Raw genomic sequence first — 21,517 nt, 5'->3', positions numbered from 1 at the left:
CCAGCTCTGCCTCTCTCTCTCTCTCTCTCTCTCTCTCTCTCTCTCTCTCTCTCTCTCTCTCTCTCTCTCTCTCCATTTACTCCTCCTCCGAGCAGCATCTACACTCACAGCTGAAAGGAAGAACTGAAACCAGAGTGCTCTGCACGACTCATAATCCATGCCATTTAGGACGTATGCAGAAAACGCCCACTTCTTCTGCTACTCATCTGCACTGGAAAAAGGTAGAAATGGGTAAATTGTTTTTCTAAATGCAGAGTTTTTGGTCTGAACTGGTATATGTAGTGTTCAGTGTTTCCTTATTTGACTGTAATTGTACTGCTAAAGCCAGATTACTAAATGTGTAAGAGTAGGTTTTAGTAAAAGCACAAAGATGCACAGCCCTGCTGTTTGCAGTATTAATATTTTATCAAAGCAAAAAGAAGAGCTGTGTTTACTGCACTGTGGAGCTTAATCTGACTTGAAACGGAGATGGGTGTGGAGCCCAAATGAACATTTCAGCTCCAGTTTCAGAATGAGGAGAGGAAACACTGGTGACTGTGGTATTTTGGTGAACCCGTTAAACCAAACTGTATACCTGGCATCGAGGGTTGTGTTTGGTTTTCATGCGACAGGGAGGTAACACCTCTGTCTTATCTTCTGTTCTGAACGTGCGGGGCAGCCAAATGTCAAGTCAAAAATAAATGCAACTTGTAATAAATTAATGATAATATGCTTGTTGCAGCTGTGATGGAGGGGGGGTAGTTGAAAAAGGTGGCATTAGCACATCAAGGCTGTTCCTCACTTCCTTTAATTTTTTTTTTCTCATACATGACTTGTGTGATTCACTTCTTGGGAAACTCAGAGCATGTTAGTTCATGCTTTGTGCTGCTTATTGCACCCCTGTTTTACAGAAGTGTCTGGGATTCCCCTGGACTGAAACACTCTCACTTCTTCTCTTTGTACATTTCCTCTGCAGCTTCTCCCTGAAACACAACTTAAGCTTCAAGCCGCTGTTAATTACTCCGTTTGCATTTTACATGTCACGTCACAGGTGCTTTTATCGGGAGCAGCTTCTAATACTGATGCTTTGGCAGGAAACATCTTGATGTTGTGTTTTACGAACTCATGGATTACGTATAGTCTTTTTGAGTATCAAATGCTGCCCTCACTACATACACATATGCAAACATGATAGTATTGTTTGTAAATTTGTATCTCTCATTTGATATTGTAACCAGTCATTTAACATTTAAGTGTTTCAGAGACAGTTTCCCACCTTTGTTGACAATAAATCCCATTCAGTTACTCTATTTTAAAACATGATATTTTCAAAGAAACATCTTTCAAAGAAATGTGTTAGTGTTTCTGTATTAAAGGGTGAGCTTTGATAGTTATAATCATAGTGACTTGTTCATATGTCCCCACTTCTAACCCTGGAATAATGGACACTGTGTCTGTTCTCTATACTCTGTACTGTTATGTCCTGGTGTATTAATTTGGGAATCAACAGTACTTGGCCTTTGCCATCAGCAAACCTGATTCCACACTTGGTGTCCTGCTTGTCGATAGTGTGACTCCAACACAGCATGAGAGGCATTATCACAGAAACGATGAGGGCTCTTCAGCAAGCTGCCGCTGTGACAGTCTCTCATGGGCCAACAATAGCTCTGAGATTAGACAAGAACCTGACACAGGGACACAGTAAACCACTGGTAGTTAGGCTACAGACTTAAACCACGACCTGAAGTGATCACTATATAGAACCATATGCAGGAATGTCACCGTGGATCCTTGACTGACTGATAAAGGTTCTGCAGGGGGAGTGCAGGCGGCCAGGCAGTCTGTTTTCAACATAGAAAAAAAAGAGGATTTTATTGGAGGGACACATCCACAGAATACTGCAATATGTTTATATCCCTGCACAGGAGTGTGTATCCCACCTTAGAAAAAAAGGACATTTGTTAAATTCACCTGGAAATGAATCAGAATGTCCCAAGCTTCAAAATGCATCCAATATAGAGATAGTTCATCAGCACTGTTTGACTCGAGATGAATAATTTTGGATGGGCCAGCCAAGCCCAAGCTGTACCAGTCAGCAAGTAAAACCCTGCAAGTGTCAACATCTATTTTCCTCATAACACACAGAGAGAGGGAAAGAGAGAGAGCGGAGTGGTAGCAAGCCCAGCAAGGCACGCATATTTTAAGTCACTTTGCACTCTTCAAGAGGGCCCTTTTTCAATAATCCATTATGCATAGCAGCTCTGGCTCTCCCTGGTATTTCTCCTACCTTCTTGACGTCAGTTGCCATTTGTGAGGGTTACCCTGGTAACGGCCAGCCTCCCCGGGAGATGTCTAGTGGATAAGACGGCCCTGATAAAGCCTTTTAAGGTTCTACTGTTGCTACACCTTTTAATTGCCTTTGATACAGTGAAAGTATTACAGGGAGGCCGTCGGGGCGCGTCGCCACATGAGGGCAAAAAAAAAAAAGAAAGAAAAAAAAGGGGGACCGTGCTGATAAAAATAGGCATTGAGAAGCTGCTTCAGATTGATGTCCCATTATCTCCACTTGATTTGATCACCCATGTATTGAGCTCATTTTTGAGTAGTCCTGTGAAACTGAATTGGACATGATAGGTCTATTTTTGGCCAGCCTGTTTTTTTTTTTTTGCTCTACTCATGTGTTACACAAAACACACGCATACACCACCCGCTTTGACAATGTCACATTGTGGCGATGAGATAATAAGGAAATGCAGCTCATCGTAATGCCTCTAAACAAAATGCAGAGGAACAAATATCATCCAAGTTATTATATATTATTATAGTTATGTTAGCCATTAAACCCTAAACTCTCCCTGGCATGCAAACCTCCTCCGTGGACATAACTGATTATTGTAGTACATTCAAATGTGCTATTGAGCAGAGCCTTGTAGTAATTTTGCATTTATGCAAAACATCAGATGGCAAACATTTGGATGAGGAAAACTTGTGCCAACCTGTTGTTAGTTACGGGATAGTTCTGACTGTGTTATTCCTGGTTAGACCCTAAACCACCCTCACATTCAAATGATTTCTTTCAGCTACATGACTGTTACAGCGCTCTGAGCTCCATTACTATTGCAGTGCCCATGGTGAATTTGCATGCACGCTAATAAAATGTCTCATTAGTGAGCAACAATACAGTTAAAATACTGTACATGATACCTGTTCCATGCTTCCATAGGGTTATTTATAGCCACAGAAACATGTGTTTCTTTCTTTTATTTTTTCAGACACCAGGCTATTGATGTGCTATTTTTACAGTGTCAATTTGCTCCCTCCCTCCTTTTTGGTTGCCAAGCAATGGGCCAAGGGACCTGATTGGCCAAGGATGGGCTTTTGGACACACTGACTCTCTCAGCTGGCTATTGAATTCAGTCGTTTTGCTCACCAGAGGCAGAGAGCAAACTCCTTATTACATATTTCTTTTGTACATTTCCCCGTACAATCAATGTCTGGTACACAAACAGATAGAAAAATATTACAGTAATGAACTGACTTTTAACTAAAATATGACTCAAGGTGAATTATAGCTTCATCGCAGCTGCATGATTTTTTTTTATCTACCTTGGGCAATCATTAATAAATTGGTTGAGCAGTTTCAGACATGACATGGCAGAATGCTTTGGCAGAAAACTTGACCTAGGATTATGTCATCTTTAAAACAAGCTATGACAAAACAGATTGTTCATACCATCATAATGCACACTTAACAATAACAGTGAATTCTTCAGATGTCATGATTACTGTGTGGGTGTAAGGACTTTTTTTTTTTTTTAATCAGTGCTTTGCTCCATTTTAACAATTCCTTTCAGTTGTATCACCATATTTCTCATTTTAAAACAATTGTCACTGAACACATGAATAACACATATTGTTGTATGATTGATGTAGGCCTTTTATTATTTAAGAATCACCCATTTCCAGGCTGCACAAAAAAACGTAATCCCAGCTGCACTAATGATATACCAATCACAACATGTCTCTGCTATCATGTTAATCCTAATCCTCGTAATGTATTTAGGGCTAAACTGGTTTGACACACCTAAACTACTGCTGTGTGTGTGTGAATTCAGTCAGACTTAATCTGACCCCATGCCACTCCGAAAGGAAACTAAGGGCCGGGCAACTTTCATCTACCCTCCATTGATTATGGCTCGTGCAGAGATATGGAAAAGCCTATCCCATTGCTCCCTTTCATTGGTCCCATTAAAAATTAATTCTGTCCTAATGGAGAAAGATCCTTTTCAATGAGCCAGCCGTGGTGTGCTGGGGTGAGACTTGGCACAGCTGTCTCCTGGCACAATCTACAACCTCTCAGACCTTTTAGTTTGGATTTTGAGAGATTTTTAAACAGTTACTCATTAATCCTCACTAGTCTGTGATGTAGTTGCCGTAAAACAGATTTAACCTGAGTGCTGCAACGGAAATGGAAATATTTCTGTTGTAATTTCCACTGTCTTCATGTCACTTGGTACAAGGTTATAAACCTGTGAATACTAAATTTGAGTTTCATATCAATTTATGCTCATTATTTCATTATTTTTTTGGAACAATCAGTTTAAAATCTCATAAAATAAGGGAAATACCCGTCACACTTCAGAATGCCCAGGGTGTCGCCTTAAAATTACTTGCTCAAGACCTTACACTGATCTAAAACAGAGAAGAATTCATCAGATTTTAGAGTCTGGAACCAGAAAATGCTGTTTTATCTTGATTAATTTTCAATCAAATGATTAATCAATTATTGACTTATCATTGCAGCTCTAATGTGTGTGGCTACATTCATACCTGTTGTACCTTTGGGTAATTACAATCTCATAAAAGGCTCCTCAGTGGACAGTTACCCTTGAATAGCTGCAGCATAACCACATTAGAGCTTACGGTATTACCAGACATGGGTTAACTGAAGTATTTTGAACATTTTATACAACAACAACAAACTAAATCTAACTTTACAATAAAGCTCATGTAAGAACATCCACAACTGCTAATATTAAGATGATTAAGAAATCTGGCTAGTTAATGGAAAGAAAAATAATCAGCAACACTTTTGATGAATAGCTGAAGGGAATTACACTGATAAACTGCATAACTCACATTCAGATATACAGCAAGAGGTGACTTCTTATGCTAGGGAAAAAGTTAATTATTGGCTGATAACTGACAAAAGATGGGAGAATTGGACTAATCCGGAAAAAACAAAGACAGAAGTTTCTCAACATTTATGAATCTAAACCACCTGAAATTGAGAATTAATAACAAAATGAGTTTTGGTTTCACAAACACCTCATTGCATTAAATAGTATCTGAATAGTTTTATGCCTTTTGCTTATATTTGCTATACTGTGATATGATATTGCAACAACAACAACAACAACAAAAAAAAACTCCCATGTCATATGCTGAGCCCAGCAATAATGTCCGTATCTAGCAGAGAGCTCTACATCTTCTGAGTCTTTATTTGTAAAGCTGTCTGTTAACAAATATTTTTAACGCCGCACATTAACTCGTGTGGTTATAAAGTCTGATATAACCACATAATTGCTGATATTCCTTGAGAAAAACTAAGCAATACTGCACTTTCCTCGCCTCCTGCTTTAATAATAATACTGCAGTTTCTCGGCTCTACTGGTTAATTCGGAATAATGGCATTTGAGCAAGTGAAAGAGTAGAGTGACTTAAATCTGGCTTTGCAAACAGAGGTGAAGTCTTTTTGAATCACTACTACCACTACAGGCTGTACAGGTCTAGCGTTTGTTTCCTGTATCCCACTCGGTTCCTTTTTGTTGAGGGGGCTGACAGACGATACCATTCCGCCCGTGGGTGAAACAACCAATTTTATACATTTCCACGAGATGGAAAAAATATAATTACCACGTGTTTTAAATTACCAACTTATATAAAAAATTAGTTCTGCAAAGTTTAATTTACATTTCAATGACTGATTTATTGGTTATAAAAGAGAAAATATCAACCTACAAACCACCGCGCACCCCTAAGCGTAGGCTGTTGCCATGTTCCCACTTTCATGGGTGTGGTGATTAGCTTGCTTGGTGAAAATTTTTAGTCAAATCTGACCCGAGTTGCGTTCGTTTCTGACCCTTTAAACCGATTAAATTGGCTTAAAATTAACACGGCTCCCTTTGGGATTTCTCTCACAGCTGGGGCCATGGTTGTGGCATGAAAACAGATCGGCGTGACTCGTATTGGAAGCACGGACAGAGCCAAAAAGAGAGAGAAAGAGAGCCTGTTTCAGGTAAGGACGTGTAGTGTAACGTAGTGTTGTCTTGATATTTTTTGATAGTTTCCTAGTTTGCTCGCGGTCGGTTTGTTTTTGTTTTTCTGTAGCTGAGGGTTTGGATACAGAAATGTCAGTGAGTTTTAAATACCCCCGGTGCTCTGAGCAGCAGCAGTGTGGCTCTTGACATAACTGTTCACAGCCTACTATTGCCTCAGTGCTGAATGTTTTTTTTTCCTCCTCCAAGCCAAGCTGCTGAAAATTCACTGCTGCCGTCCAAACGCGGCCTTTTTTACTGGCTGTCAAATGACTCCCAGGCGGAACTACAGGGCTAAAAACCCGTTACTGGCAGACACATATTCATTTCTTCTTATTTCACACACCAGTTTTTGTTTTTTTCCATTTCATTTGTGATTGCACGATATCCCGCATAGCCATTTTTCTCCCTTTTCCATTAAATATACATGAACAGTCCGCCTTCAGTCGAGCGGCAACTGGTTGCGTGACGGCGTCTCGTAAATTTGTTGCTTGTATCAGGAATCTCTCTTGATTCACATCAAAAACACAAGGACTTTAATGACATTACACTTGCATTCAAAGTGTGTGTCCATTATGAAGAAGCTGATTTCTTTCTGTCTTGGCTGTTGCTGACAGTTACCAATAATATGAGTCAGGATAGGAAAGTAGGTTTAAGAATAATAGGAGGAATGTATGAAGTTCAGTTTATAAAGGTTAATCATGTGGGCCTATGTTATTGATCTCCAACTTATTTGGTGCTGCTTAGATGCCACTAGTAGGCTATTGGTTTTGGTCATTGGTGCCCATCAAATTAAAGGGAGGATATGGAATAAGGTGTTTAATTTGAAAAATCTATAAAGTGGGTGTGATGTGTCAAAAAAAACATTAGTCAATTAATTGCAACAGGTTGGGGTTCATCTATTTTGTCATTGTAAACTGAATATTTGTGGATGTGTGGACAAAACAAGACACCTACCAACATAGCCTATTACCTACATTCAGCTCAGCGAAGATGTTTTAAGAGTCCGTTTACAATGTTGGATAGAATGACGGGTTAAATAAAACAAAAAATAGTGGGAAAAGTAAGCAGATAACAATGCCTGATAGTTGAATAAAGTTTTGTCACCACGATATAGCCTGTTACACTAAATCAATTTGTGGATTGAAAGAAAATTAGTTGGCAGCCATTTTTATAGTCAAATTACTTGTTTAGGTAAATAATAGGACTACAGGGTCCTGTGTGAGGATTTTCTTATGTTGCTGCGATATTGCTATAACTTGAATATGCCATTTCAAATGTTATTATAATTGACCAAAAAGATCATCATAATATAACTGAAAATCACGATAAGCAGGTTTTAAAAGTATGATCATTTTGGATAGAGATGATTATAGAGATGCCAAACCCACTGATATAATTGGGAGGACAAAATAATAGAAACACTTTAATGTGACACTGTGTGTTTTTATTTATATAATACATTTTCTTTTTGATAGCATAATGCTGATAATGTCTTCCAGCTCAACACTGTACTGCATCTCCATGTTGTACATTTTAAAAATGCTAGTTGTACAGCTGTACATTACCAAACCTACCACACCTTAGCTGAAATACCATGTGGCAACAATAACACCACAGCAACTAGATTCTAGCAGGAAATCTGAAACATGGATCATAGTTTCAGCTCATATGATCAACTATGTCACTAAGATCTAGTTCTGCCCAGACAGGTCCAGTCTAAAAAATATATTGTAGATTTGATGAGAAATTCTGTGTGACTACATTATGTGTAATTCTGTAGTTCTGTCTGAAGTAGGTGGGGTTGAACCTGTGACAAACTAGGTCATACAGTCATCACACATTCATTCGCTCGGTTCCTGTTAGTTTAATAATAATTCAAACTCTTTTTTTTTTTTACTTGCATTTGTTATTCACAACACATGAAGGATATCAACTAGTCGAACAGAAGGAAAATATGTCCACTTTCACCTTACTGGAATCTCACCAGGTATTTCCTTCATTCTCTGGATGTTTGAAATAGTCAGTAGGTCACCTGAACAATATGCATGCACCAGGTTTAGCCGCCCTCTCTGCGTGCACCCATTCACTTTTAACACATAAAAAAAAAATAATAATAATAATTGTGAGTGTCTGGCTCATTTTCATTTTAGTCCATCCAGCTTGTACAGGCATGAATTCTTAAAGTCGGCTCTTAAGGTAGAAACAGGTGTACTTTTTTGTTTTTGAAACACGTTACGCATAGGCCTATATCAGACTTGATCATCTTATGGGCAAAACATTTTTTGCACCTTCCACCACTGATGGTTATCATAATTTAAAGGTGCATTCAGTGCATAAGGAAGCACAGTTAAAGAAAAACACACGAGGAAACCAATGCTGATAGCACTCGTGCCTATAGATCCTAGATATATGGAAATTGACAACATTGTCCTGTTCAAGTTTGTCTAAACCAGAGAAATGGTCAAGTCGTCAAAACAGGGAGCAAAATGTCCGTATCTATCAGTGCATAGATTTTCTGTTTTGTTCATAGCAACGATTGGCATAATGATGGTGAATCTTAAAATCTTATTATCACTCACATAAAGCACCCACATTGGCCATGTTGTAAGAATTTCAGACCTGGCATTTCATAACGTTAATTCCTTAACTTCCTGGCCATTTGATGTTGTCGAGCCCCTGTGGCTATGGGTGCAGCTGCACTGCCTGCACCTCCTGCTGCTCTCTTCACCAGTATTTGTTCATGATTGAGACAGATGTGCCTGACGTTCTACTGTATGTGCCCCAGAGGGAGCAGAAGGTTTCACTGACAAAATAAAACACAAAACATGTCAGTATTTGTGTTTAATGATTCCATTCATGATGATATTTGATGTGAATCATCTCCAGTTTTGCCATTTGAAACACCGTAAGTGACTCCTGGATCTAACAAGTTCTCTGGAGCACTTAGAACTGTCTAGCTGTACATTTCCTGCTCAACACGCACTGACTGAGTCACTGGGGACAATCACTGAATGGACAGTGTCTCCTGTCACAAATATATAATGAGCAAGCTCTATTATGCAAACCTGAGTCCACAGTGAATTGAGATTGACAATGACTTAACTGTGGGGAAGGTGAAGAATAAGGAGATCTCTCTGGATGTCTCTCTTTCTCACTGTTTGTGTGAGGGTAGCCTATATAACGTGAAGAGTGAAAGGTTTTCAAGGTTTTACAATTAGTTTGATGATAACCGGTAGCCTGGACTAAAACTTGATAATGTAGATGTGCAACGGCAGCTAATATCACATTGACGGTAGAAGTAATGTAAAACATTGTGTACAATTATCATATAAAAAGTGGTTATAGACAGCAAAGGTTTCAATCAAATGTTACTCTTTCTCAATGAACGCAATAATTGTTTGTAAAATGTAAAATGCCCATCGCTAAATCCAAGAGCCCGAGGTGGGGTCCTCAAATTGTCAAGCAGTCTAAACCCCAAGATATCCAGTTTAATATTGGAAAAAGTTGACCTGCACATAATGACATGTTTAGAAACTAGACACTTTGCATTTTTCTCCGCTATTATTCCCTAATTAATTAATCAACTTAAGGCTACAAACAAACAAACATTATAATGTCAGTCATGACTGATTTTAATTCAGGTTTCAGGGTGGTGCTATAACTCCTCATATATGAGTGATGAATTATTGAACTAAGGACAGTATACTTTAGATTACCACAGCCATGTGTAATGGACTGTGTATAAGCTGCTCTGGCAGGTTGGACTTTGCCAACGCAGCACAGCCATGAGGTGAGCTGGAGTAGACAGATGTTCTCATACCAGTAGGTGATTAAGGTCCTATATATGTCTGTTTCTAACTAACTTATGTCCAATAATTATCTATAGTTTAATGTAGGTGGCAGCTTTTTGGTCCTGTTTCTTGCTGTCTGCTGACTGTATGCAGGTCAACCAGTTGGATGGGTGGTTTGTTGGTTGGTTCGATGGTTGAGTGGTTAGTTTGTGTCGGTATAGGGCAGAGCAGGAGCAGTTGTAGTCTCCAATGTCCAGTCTCAGAGACCCAACTGTGGTGGTGCCAAGCAGCACTATCTACTGTAGCTGGCAGCCACATACTAAACAATGGGCGGCTCCAGCACACAGCTCCGCTTTTGTCGCCCCCCCGATGCTGTGCCATGCTCTGGGCCTGCGTTGGCCTGGGTGCCTGGCTGCATGACTCAAGTCACACAGCTGGAGAAAAAAAACACTCTCACACACACAGGCACTGAGGTTTTGGCTGGTTGTCGATATGTGGTTAAATACTGTAGCAGTTTTGAGTGCCTTATTTTGGTTTCTAAGTGACTAATAATTCATATTCAAATGTGAGCAGGTCAATCCATGTGGCACTCATCGCCATAGCGCACCCTTAAATCAGAGTAATCAATTTTATCCAAACTGATAGAGAGAGAGCCACTTAGGCATCTCGTTTTTCATCATCATCTTCCATCATACCTGTGTTATTTTCCACCTCATGTCCCTTGTGCGCTCCGTTGTGTTTCACCACGCAAGCCTGAGGCTGAAAAAAAAATCGATTGACAATATTTAGCTTTGTGAGGAAGGTCATTTCAGGTGTTGTGGTAGTCAACAAGGCGCTGTGTGTGTGACGTGGCAGGTTTTCAGAGGGATACAGTGCAATGCATCCATGGCCAGTCAAAGAGCAGTACCACATCACAGAGTGAGCTGACGCCGCTGAGATCCTCTCTTCAGGGGAGTTGCGTCAGCCGGAGGAGAGGGTGACGTCACTCCTGGGCAGCTGAAAGCGTTGCAACGTTCACTGTCCCTGATGTCTCGTTTACTGTCAAAGACCTCCTGAGACAAGGGTCCCCAATGAGCCGTCCAACGCATCCTCTCTCTTGTGTCTGAGGAGCAGAGGCACAATGGCCTAAGCCAAGGAAACCGGGGGGGAATCTAAAAGAGCAGCGTCTTGTGCAGACAAATGTGTAGTATATTAAAAGGCAATCATAGCAGCATGAACATCACATTACTGTCTTGGTTAATTATTTGCTATTTGTAAAATGACAGGATTTTCCTTTGTGGTGAGTAAGTACCTGGGCCCCGATGGTTTATAGCCTTTGCAAAAGAAGAAGATGAAGCAGAAGCATCCCCCTCTTTACATTAACATGATTTCCTGTGAAGAGGAAGGGCTGGACTCGGCCTAATTGTTAAATTATAGAAAATGGAACTGAAAATTTAATCTCAGAGGGTTAGACTTCTGGACAGCAGACAGTAAAACAGTCTAGAAAATGGGTGGGGGGTGCGGTCCAAACATTTCTGAGGAGTGTCTAAGTGCTTTGTGACCCACATTCAGCCTCCCTAAGGTAAAGGTAGTGGCAAGTCACACACACACGCACATGCTGAATCTTACACACATAACTCAGACACACATTCAAATAAATACTGATAGTATGTGTACACTCACAGACGGATACATGCACATATTCTCTCTTTGTCGTTAGGTATTTAGTCTAATGAACTACAGTACTCAACCACCGCAGCAGAAAACCCACAAACATACGTATGTTCAGGGCTCTTTGGGCTGGTGAGAGCAAACAGAGCAGTGCAACAACACAAAAGGCTGATTGAGTCAGGAAAGGTCAGAGCCTAGCTCAGATGGCCTTTTGAACCAGACTGGGGGTGTTTGAAGAGCCAGGCCACCCTCCAGGCCCCCACCCAGCCCCACCCTTCCCCAGTCTTTGCATCACCCTCTTCTTTGGTTTGAACCCAAACAGGATACCTATGTTTGTCTGGTGGAAGTGTTCCCATCTTTCATTCTCCGTCCGCCCCCTGAACTTATAGTATTTCTGTCTCTCTGTCTTGCAGGTGTCAGCTGGTAACGTGCGTGTGGGTGGGTGTGCGAGTGTGTGAGTGAGTGTGTGTGTGTGTGCGTGCGTGTGTGTTGGCACGTGTGCTTTCCCAGTCCAGTCAGTATTTGGAGCAGAGCGTGGCCTGAACACATCACAGAGGGACAATGAGCGAGCTGGAACAGTTGCGGCAGGAAGCCGAGCAACTACGCAATCAGATCCGGGTACGGCAACGTTGTGTGTGTGTGCATGGGTTTGTTTACGTTGACGTGTGTCTGTTTGTGTGTGTTGTACACGAGTGTGTCCATCACACGTGTGCCACTGTCTGTTCACTGCAAGCTGTGACTCACACAGTTTCAGATGAGACAGTGACGCACTCGGCATGTAAGTTGTCAATCAGCCACCTCCAGTCTTGTGCAGGAATTGGGTTCTAGGAATGGATCTATAAATGTCAGCTGCTGCTGTGTGATTATTCTGCGCTCACTGAGATACTCAGTCTCTGAGACTGGTGACTTGTGGGACATTTTTAGACAGTTTTTAAAGTAGATTTTCTTGTTTCTTTTTTGGTTTGTATTTTTCCTTCATTTTGTATCTAGTAATCATGTGGTATGCAATAAGATATGCACTTAATGAGTTAGCTGAAATTTGTTCCTGGTCAGTATGATTATCAAGGTTTCTGTTTTTGTTTCAGGATGCCAGGAAAGCCTGCAGTGACTCCACTCTGTCACAGGTAAGACACTTCCTCTTCACAATCATATCACTAAGTCAATAATTAAAGGTTTTACTTCCTGTGCCAAGATTTCATGACAGCAAGTTGCTGTAAATGGCCCTAACCAGGAGAACGGACACACATTTTTATAGAATAAAAATAATTTCTAATGTATTTACAGTTATTATACAGCTGTCTAACCTCTGCATTATCCATCACTGTTAATTTCTTGAATGGCCTATTTATGCAGTCTCAGCTGCAAGTGCTCAGTGATACGTGTGTTGCCACTGATGCCTCTTCTTGTGTTTTGGTAGATCACAGCTGGTCTGGACTCAGTGGGCCGGATACAGATGCGGACACGACGCACTCTCAGGGGCCACCTGGCCAAGATCTATGCAATGCACTGGGGAAGCGACTCCAGGTAGTGTAGTTACTCTACCAACAACACAATTATAAACTTCAAGCAGGATATGAAAGTTTTATTTTGTTATTGCTCTTGTTGTAAATTTAGTTGTGTTTTTTCAAATTGGCAAATAATAGATGAGGTATACTTTGAGATAATATTCAGTTTTCTCTCTTGTATTTAGAAAGAGTTGGAAGGCCTAAAGTGAAGTGACTACTGTAGTTTTACACACTCTGACCCTGTTTTCCTTTCTTTATAATAATTTCTTCAAAGCTGTATCTTTAGAACAGGTTTGCTTTTTTCTCGTGCTAGCTCTGTGATGTTTGCTACCACTTTAGGTCACATATACTCAGTTGTCCATTCAAGAAAAGTCTTTGTTTTTTATGCCTTTATGGGGTTGACAGTCAAGGCTGAGCATTATGATTCCAGGTTGTCCATCTGTTTGTCCCATTCACATTGACACCTTGAGGGTATTTCTTTGAATTTGGCAGAAAAGTTCATTTTGAGGACGAACTGATCATCATCACAATTTGCCCCATTTCTTCTCCAGTTTAATGAGAATTGTTCTTTCGGGCATTGATGGTCCTTTTTTCTCCTGATCTAGTTTTAATTCCCGATGCAACCGGCAGTTTGTTGAATTTCTAGACCACCAGCCACCCCGTGACGACTGTTAACACTACAAATATCAACTATCAAGAAGTATGCCAGAGCACTTTATTGGCCTGGCATACTTCTCCTTCTTCAGGTCTGCAGGTTTGCATTCCAGCATCAGAGCAGGAATTTACCAGCGGAGATTTGACATTGCCTGGTGTTAGCTCAACCTCTGTCCCCAGAATTTACATTATTAGTTATACAAGAACCAGTATCAAGTCAATGCAGCTACAAATGAGCTATCTGTATCTGGGCTGTACAGTAAAGCACCACTAAAGTTACAGCAGCTCTCGGTGCAAATATGCAGCTGAACGATAAATAATGATCTAGGAGTTTACAACTGGTGTTGTATCGCGGGTGTTTTCTCTCTCTGTTTAATATGTCTGTGTTACTCTTTCTCTTTGTTCATCTGTTTCTCAATGCAATACACTGGGGCAGTGACGGCAGTCCCAGGTGTGGGGCTATACTACTACTAGTACCACTACTACCTCTACTACTACTATTATTCCACTACTACCTCTACTACTATTACTATTCTACTAATATGACTAATATCACCATAAATGATTGTCACTACTGCCACCTCCACTACTACTGAACATGCTAGCACTACTACACTATGAGCACAGTAACAATATTCACTCGGCACAGAGACGGGCAGCCACCACAGCTGATTTAATATTTTTTCTTAAAGATGCAGTTTGTAAGAGCAAAAACGTTGACAGGTTCCCAAGTGTTATGATGATTCAGATGCAATCACTGTGTAAAAGAGCTCTGTGTCCACATTGGTCAACATCTGTGGGTGCACACAGTGAGTTGTCACCAAATGTAATCTTATAAACTGCCTTTTTAAGTGTTTGCTTCAAGTATGAGCACTGATGCATTAGTCACTGTGTAGTTCCCCCTCAGTGTGCATGCAGTCGACTAATTTTGTGGGAAAAAAACTAATTTGAAGACGATGTAGCTGAAGTAGAACTTTTAGAAGACATCAATCACTTCACACTTCTGTCCTTTCTAATTAGTCGTCACCATGTCTTTCATTACATAGCTTAACATTGGTATTACTTCTAGCTAAATCAGAAAATGTTCAATCCAGATCACCCTCTAAAGTGTGTGTGTGTTGGTGTGAATGTGCATGTGTGTGTGTGCCTAGCACCCTCTGGGTGAACCTGCAGGACGCCACTGTTTATTTTGTATACAGTTACTGACATTTGAGCTTGATGACTCTCCTCTTGATTGTAGTGTAGCACCATCAAACTACTTCCTGTCCCTGGAGAGGTAAAAACACACAGTCAGGACGGGAGCGAGGGGTTCCAGCTGTTTCTGCATCTGCACCACCTTCAACTCTCCCTCTGCTCTTCCTCTAAATTCTTCATCATCGTCTGCCTTTTCTCTCCTTGCTGTCCCTTCTCGCTGCCCCACCTCGGCTTGTTTCTAGTCCTTTCCCAACTACTCAGGCTTCCACCTCCCACCCAACAGCAGGGACTTTTACATAAGCAGCATAATGAATATTACATGGAGTGGGACATTAGAAGTGGCTTCTCTGGACGAGGAGACTTTCACCAGGAGAGAGGGGGAAAGAGGGAAGATGGAGGGGAATGAGTGGTGGGGGAGAGGAGTAGGGAGCTCACCGAGGAGTCGAATGCTTTTTGACACAGCACCTTGTAGTCATTCAGACAGTGTAGCACAGTTGTCTGTAATGTGGCTGGCTCTCATTGCTTGTAATGAACCAGGTGCATGTCCCTTAGATTGTGTGGGTTCTCCAGCCGATGAGCCTACTTTCATGCTGCTGTTCTTGACTTGTTTCCAGGTTACTTGTCAGTGCCTCACAAGATGGCAAGCTAATCATTTGGGACAGCTACACAACAAATAAGGTGAGACCACTGACAATCAACAGCTGAATATATAAAATGTGTAGTTAGGGTAGTTTCAAAAGCCACCCGAGGTAACTGATTGTATATAGAGAATCTGTTTCATGTCTGGGTTTCAAAACACCAGGGATATCAGTCGGGCTTATTGCACAGAAACAAACTAGAGAATTAAAAAGCACTATACAGCGATTTGGACTGAAACCCAGTAGCTGACATCAGCCGGATAACCTTTAACCTCAATTAGCCTTATAGCTCAACGTTGTTTGTGTGGCTGTATTTAATAAAAAGATGTCTCTGACTTTCCTTGACCTCAGATGCATGCCATTCCACTGCGCTCTTCCTGGGTGATGACGTGCGCCTACGCCCCCTCTGGGAACTATGTGGCTTGCGGAGGCCTGGACAACATCTGCTCCATATACAGCCTGAAGACCCGTGAAGGCAATGTACGCGTCACCCGAGAGCTACCTGGACACACAGGTAAGAAGGCCAGCCACAGTTTAAGAAACGGGAAACTCTTTAACTTATGTTGATCTAATTTGCTTTCATAGAGTCTGCGCTTGTAATACACATTAAAGAATATTCATTTCAATTCATGTAAAGAGTGACAAATTATCTGATACTTAACTATAGTGACTGTTTATTTTAATTATAGCATGACCTCAGGACAAGCCCTCCATCATGCTGGATTGATCCATTACTGTACCTTCAATCAGTTTTAGATTGCTGATGCTATGTATGAATTAAGAGATTAGATCATCAAGTGAGACTATGGATTTTTTTTTATCCTGTTGACATTATCACTCCCTGCAATTTACAATGACAAATGAGATCATGAAGTATAGAAAACTGTCAGTCTCTTTTGCAAAAGGAAGGTATAGATATAACTTTCCTACTTTGCCAGCCTGTGGAGAAAATACAATTTTTTTATTCATATTTTCAGGATCAGGTACAGCACCATGCTAATGCAAATCTAGAGTCTATACTTTGTCTAGTTCCCTATGATAATTTTTCTTTTATTATTATCATTTGTATATATTTCTGATTGTTCATTTGTATGTTTTGCTTTCTTTTTTGTATGACATTATATTTCATATTTAACTATAGGCATCTAATAAGCTCTTTGAGTTTTTGCCTCTTCCAGCTCTGTAAACTATCAAATTGCTCCTTCTGCTTGTGTATTTTTAACTATACAAAATAAATCTAAATCTGAATCCACTTCCTTGTAGGTGGAAGTCAGTTTTCTATCCCAGTGGGGCTTTTTTGGGCCACTATTAAACCAATATTTTGAAAATACAGGCCCAACTTATCTTTCTTTGAGTGGACATAACAACTTGTCTTCTCACCTGCTGGCACAACAGTGAAATCCCCAAGAGGTACTGTCAAAGTGGGGTAGAGATCTCCTTATCTGATGTTGAGCATCTGTTTATCTGCAGGTTATTTGTCTTGCTGTCGTTTCCTGGATGACAACCAGATCCTGACCAGCTCTGGAGACACCACCTGGTGAGCCAACAACTCTGTGCTTTTAACTTAAGAGATCTAGGCGGTTTACATGGTGGAACATATTCCATTCATATTGTTGTTTCCATGTTACACAGTAAATTGAAAATGCACACAGCAACTAACAAGTGAATATGTGAGGGTATTGTCTCATTTGTGTTAATTCTATGTTAATGTGGCAGCTTATGTAGAAACAGTTACACTGTGTACTTCCCATCTGTGGACACGTTCATTACTCATTCAGAAACAAAACTTTCTCCCTTGCAGTGCATTATGGGACATAGAGACAGGCCAGCAGGCCACCAGCTTCACTGGCCACACAGGCGATGTGATGAGTTTGTCTCTAAGCCCCGACTACAAGACCTTTGTGTCAGGAGCCTGTGATGCCACCTCCAAGCTGTGGGACATCCGTGATGGCATGTGCAGGCAATCCTTCACTGGCCACGTGTCCGACATCAACGCCGTCACTGTGAGTACTGGATTTAAAGTTGCAAAACCATGCAGAAAGGTGGATTAATTGTGGTTTAGGACCGAACATCGCTCTATACTGTAGGAGAACTTTTTAAAGTATACTTTAAAAGTACTTCATTTCTCAAGGGAATCACTTCCTTACCTCAAAAATACAATGCAGCAATTTAACAGCACTTTCCTTCTGCTTATTTTCAATTTCCCTCCTGCAGTTTTTCCCCAATGGGAATGCCTTTGGCACAGGTTCAGATGACGCCACCTGCAGGCTGTTTGACCTGCGTGCTGACCAGGAGCTGATGATGTACAGCCATGACAACATCATCTGCGGCATCACGTCTGTGGCTTTCTCCAAGAGCGGCCGCCTGCTCCTGGCCGGCTACGATGACTTCAACTGTAACGTCTGGGACACTCTGAAAGGAGAACGCGCAGGTAAGAGATGTCTCGAGTCCAGCGTTGGATTTTAAAATTTTATGTGACAGGATATGAGGAGACTTTTGACTTAAAGAAGAATTTAGCTTATGTTATAACTGAACTATATCTAGTGTTATTTTTAAATTAATTGGAAGCAACTGGCTCTAAACATTTTTTGATTTGAGAAACTAGAATTGGCAAATGTCCTTGAAACATCTTTTTTTATTTATTCATTGTGATATCGAGTATAAGTATATAAGTCCTTTTTTTTTTCTCGACCCCTAGGTGTGCTAGCAGGCCACGACAACAGAGTGAGCTGTTTAGGGGTGACAGAAGATGGTATGGCCGTGGCCACAGGCTCCTGGGACAGTTTTCTCCGGATCTGGAACTAAAACAAACCTCTACCATGCCGTACTCAATCACTGCCCGCCAACTTCCTCCCCGCAACCCCATCCAACATATCCCAACTCATCTGCTGGGCTGGACCTGAGGGGTGCACACTGTGTCAGCCGAAATCCTCCTAATTCACCCCCAGTTTTCCTCTCTGCTGGCAACCCGCCCACCTGTGAGACAGTATCGACTCTTTCTACCTTTCCGAGTGACGTTTTTTCTCACCCAGCCATAAACAGCAACATAAATAAGAACCTTTCAGTAGAGTTTGACCAATCGAAAATAAAATAAGCGTTATGAAAAACTGAAGGAAAAAATACAAAATTTCACCCCTCTAGGGGGCGGTACAGAGCATCTGTTACCATGACTAAACAACAAATGCGATGACGTTGGTGTGTAATATGTAAATGTATATATAAAGACGGTATATATGTATAGCATTATGTGTGTATATATGCATCATATATGCATATATAATGTGTATGTATATATTTTTGTAGTTTATTTCCCACCCTTGGCTTTTTTTTAAATATAATTTGGGGGTTTTTATGTTTTATTTCAAATGTACATATTGACATTATTTCACAACATAATGCCAGAAACATTTATTTTGTCCTGTGTGAGTGTCAGACAATTAAGACGCAACAAAGTGTCATAGTTTAGCCTAAAGTTTCTAATTTTCTAAAATTTCTGGTATTTGCGGACTCAGTCAAGCTTAACTCATCCGGCAACAAAAAAGAGGAAATGAGTAAACAAAGCAATTCTTCAAAATTAGAAATTGGCTTAACTCGCTTTCTTCATTTATATGTATGTATTATGGTACAGGCAATGGGCATAACTCATGTATCTTGAACCTCTAGATGTTGCGTTGAATGATGCCTGTGATTGTATTTTTTTTTTTTTTTTTTAACAACACAAACCCTAGCATTCCTCACCACAGTCTTTTATTTTGGAAGGAAGCTGTCACACTGCTGTGGCTGCAATTAGAAAAAAAGAAGCGTAAAACCAACAAGCCGTGATTTTTGTTTTCACTCTGAATTCAGCTTTAGCTCCAAAGTAGCAACCAGTGAATTTTAGGCTAAGATAGAGAACTTTGATTTCATTGGAGGTCCTGCTTTGGCCTTGATTCAAGTGGATTGTGATTTCAAATGAGCAGATGTTGGATATCTGAAGACCACAGCCATCCCATGCAAATCAACAGCTGTGTGAAATGATAATTACCCAAGAATGGTCCTAAACAGACGTTTTGCATCTGGATAGTCCTGTTTCCTGTGGCCTAGAGAATCTACATGTTTCCTTGAAGTTGAGATGAGCGTCTCAGAGTTGCCCATGCAAATGACACTGAGGGAGAGAAGGGCATTTTGAAGATGCAGAAGCTGTCTGTGAAGCCTGTAATGGCAGCGAAGCCTGTATGGACCAACAGGAGAGTGGTCAATCGTTATGTGAGGAGTGTAAAGGACCATAAAGGACAGCGGTGACTCTGTCAGTGGCCTCTGAGGACTGGAGAAAAGACGAGGAGAGAGAAAGATGTCTATCAGAGCTTGCCATGTCATTTTTCTTTTTCTCTTTTTTTTTCTTTCTAAATGAAGGATGAATGAGTCCTTTTTTGTCATCCATGAGGTGTGAACTGAGTGTCTGCATGGGACTGACATCATGTTAGCGACTCCAAAATCACACCAGTGCCACCACAAGCCTGTAAAAAAAAAAAAAAAAAAAAAAAAGGAAAAAAAAACACAAACAAAAAAGATTTTTTTAAAGGGTTTAACACTCTCAGCGATTAATTTTTTCCTCACCAAAAACATGTTATGAACTGTTAGATATTGCTAGTGAAGAAACTACACTTGGTAGACAGAAATGTACATTTAGTAGAGAGCTAGAAATGCACTCACAAACTGTAATACAAATGTAAACCATGGAGCACGTGACTTATTTACCCATAGAGGTAGTATCTCAGATTTTGAGTTTTTTCTCATCACACATCTTCCATTATTTTGGTTCCTCAAAAGGCCTAATTTTTAAAAACCTAAAACACATAACGTGTGTGAGTTGGACCTATCCATCAGCTGTCTCAGGTGCCTATCTCTAATACAGAAACATTTGACCCACACGGGCTGGATGAAGGAGGCTTTGGCCTCCCGTGAGATGTGGTACTTTTGTGTCTCCATTCTGCCTTATGATACCATTCATAATAGAAGGTAATACTAGCATCGACAACAGTAATGTTTTCCTCTTACTATTACTTTTTACACACTGATCAATAAGAAATATTGCTATTTTTTCTTTTCCCAATAGAAGCACATTCTGATACTAGTGAACACTAAAAAAGCATGCTTACAGTACAGTAAACCACCATGACCACATGCAGCTCCATACTCTTCTTAAAGCAAGTGTTTTACATCACTTTTTTATACAATTCTGCTTTCTACTACTACCGTACAGTTTGTAGTATTTATTAAGGTTCAATCAGCTATCAATGAAACCCCTCTTTGGCATACCGTGATTCTAGTGATATATATGTACATACATATGTATGTATGTATGTAAATATATATATTTCTTTTTCAATGTTTTAGCTGCTTCTACCTGGCTCTGCATTAATGAATCCATTTTGAGAGAATGTTAAAAAATACCAGTTATAGTTTTTAGCCTGAGAATATCTTTGAGGTGTGTAGGATGTGATATGTATTTCATATCAGTGTTGAGGTGTGTGTGTGTGTATGTGGGGGGGGGGGCGGGATGGGAGGGAAGGGAGTGGTTTGGTTTGGTGATGTATGTGGATAACATATAGATCTAAGTGTTACTTCCTCATTTTGTGCCAATGTTATCCACAGACCCTGAGCTGTGAACTGAAAACTAGTCAATGTGACAAAAAAAGAAGAAAACAAACAAACAAAAACATGTTAGCTCACTTTACTCAAGTGCCAGCCTTTGATTAAGGTCACATCCCAGTTTGATTTTATACCAGATCTGTTGTCTGAACAAA

General features: G+C 40.4%; 1 protein-coding gene across 2 annotated transcripts; it reads left to right on the top strand.

Moving 5' to 3' along the window:
* Window positions 1–176: 176 nt before the first annotated feature.
* Window positions 177–21,250, top strand: LOC310985027 (guanine nucleotide-binding protein subunit beta-4). 2 transcript variants are annotated; one of them, XM_083970448.1, is made up of 10 exons: window positions 177–221; window positions 12,154–12,358; window positions 12,826–12,864; window positions 13,158–13,264; window positions 15,708–15,771; window positions 16,083–16,245; window positions 17,202–17,268; window positions 17,533–17,734; window positions 17,946–18,162; window positions 18,430–21,250. In XM_083970448.1, the coding sequence occupies exons 2-10, from the start codon at window positions 12,302–12,304 to the stop codon at window positions 18,534–18,536; spliced, it is 1,023 nt and encodes a 340-aa protein (XP_083826574.1). In that variant the 5' UTR covers window positions 177–221; window positions 12,154–12,301; the 3' UTR covers window positions 18,537–21,250. The 2 variants fall into 2 exon arrangements, with proteins under 2 accessions (XP_083826574.1, XP_083826573.1); XM_083970447.1 differs by lacking the exon at window positions 177–221 and adding an exon at window positions 6,085–6,277.
* The last annotated feature ends 267 nt before the right edge of the window (window positions 21,251–21,517 follow it).

The sequence above is a fragment of the Trachurus trachurus genome (assembly GCF_905171665.1).
Source record: "Trachurus trachurus genome assembly, chromosome: 4".
Taxonomy (NCBI): domain Eukaryota; kingdom Metazoa; phylum Chordata; class Actinopteri; order Carangiformes; family Carangidae; genus Trachurus; species Trachurus trachurus.
Note: the sequence above shows the minus strand (reverse complement) of the source record. Positions and strands in the feature narration are given on the sequence as shown.

Bases quoted from the DNA above. Each gene is read 5' to 3' on its own strand.
- LOC310985027 (XM_083970448.1), top strand. From the start codon at position 12,302: ATGAGCGAGCTGGAACAGTTGCGGCAGGAAGCCGAGCAACTACGCAAT. The intron at 12,359-12,825 runs GTACGGCAACGT...TTTTTGTTTCAG, and splicing joins AACTACGCAATCAGATCCGG to GATGCCAGGAAAGCCTGCAG. The intron at 16,246-17,201 runs GTAAGAAGGCCA...GTTTATCTGCAG, and splicing joins AGAGCTACCTGGACACACAG to GTTATTTGTCTTGCTGTCGT.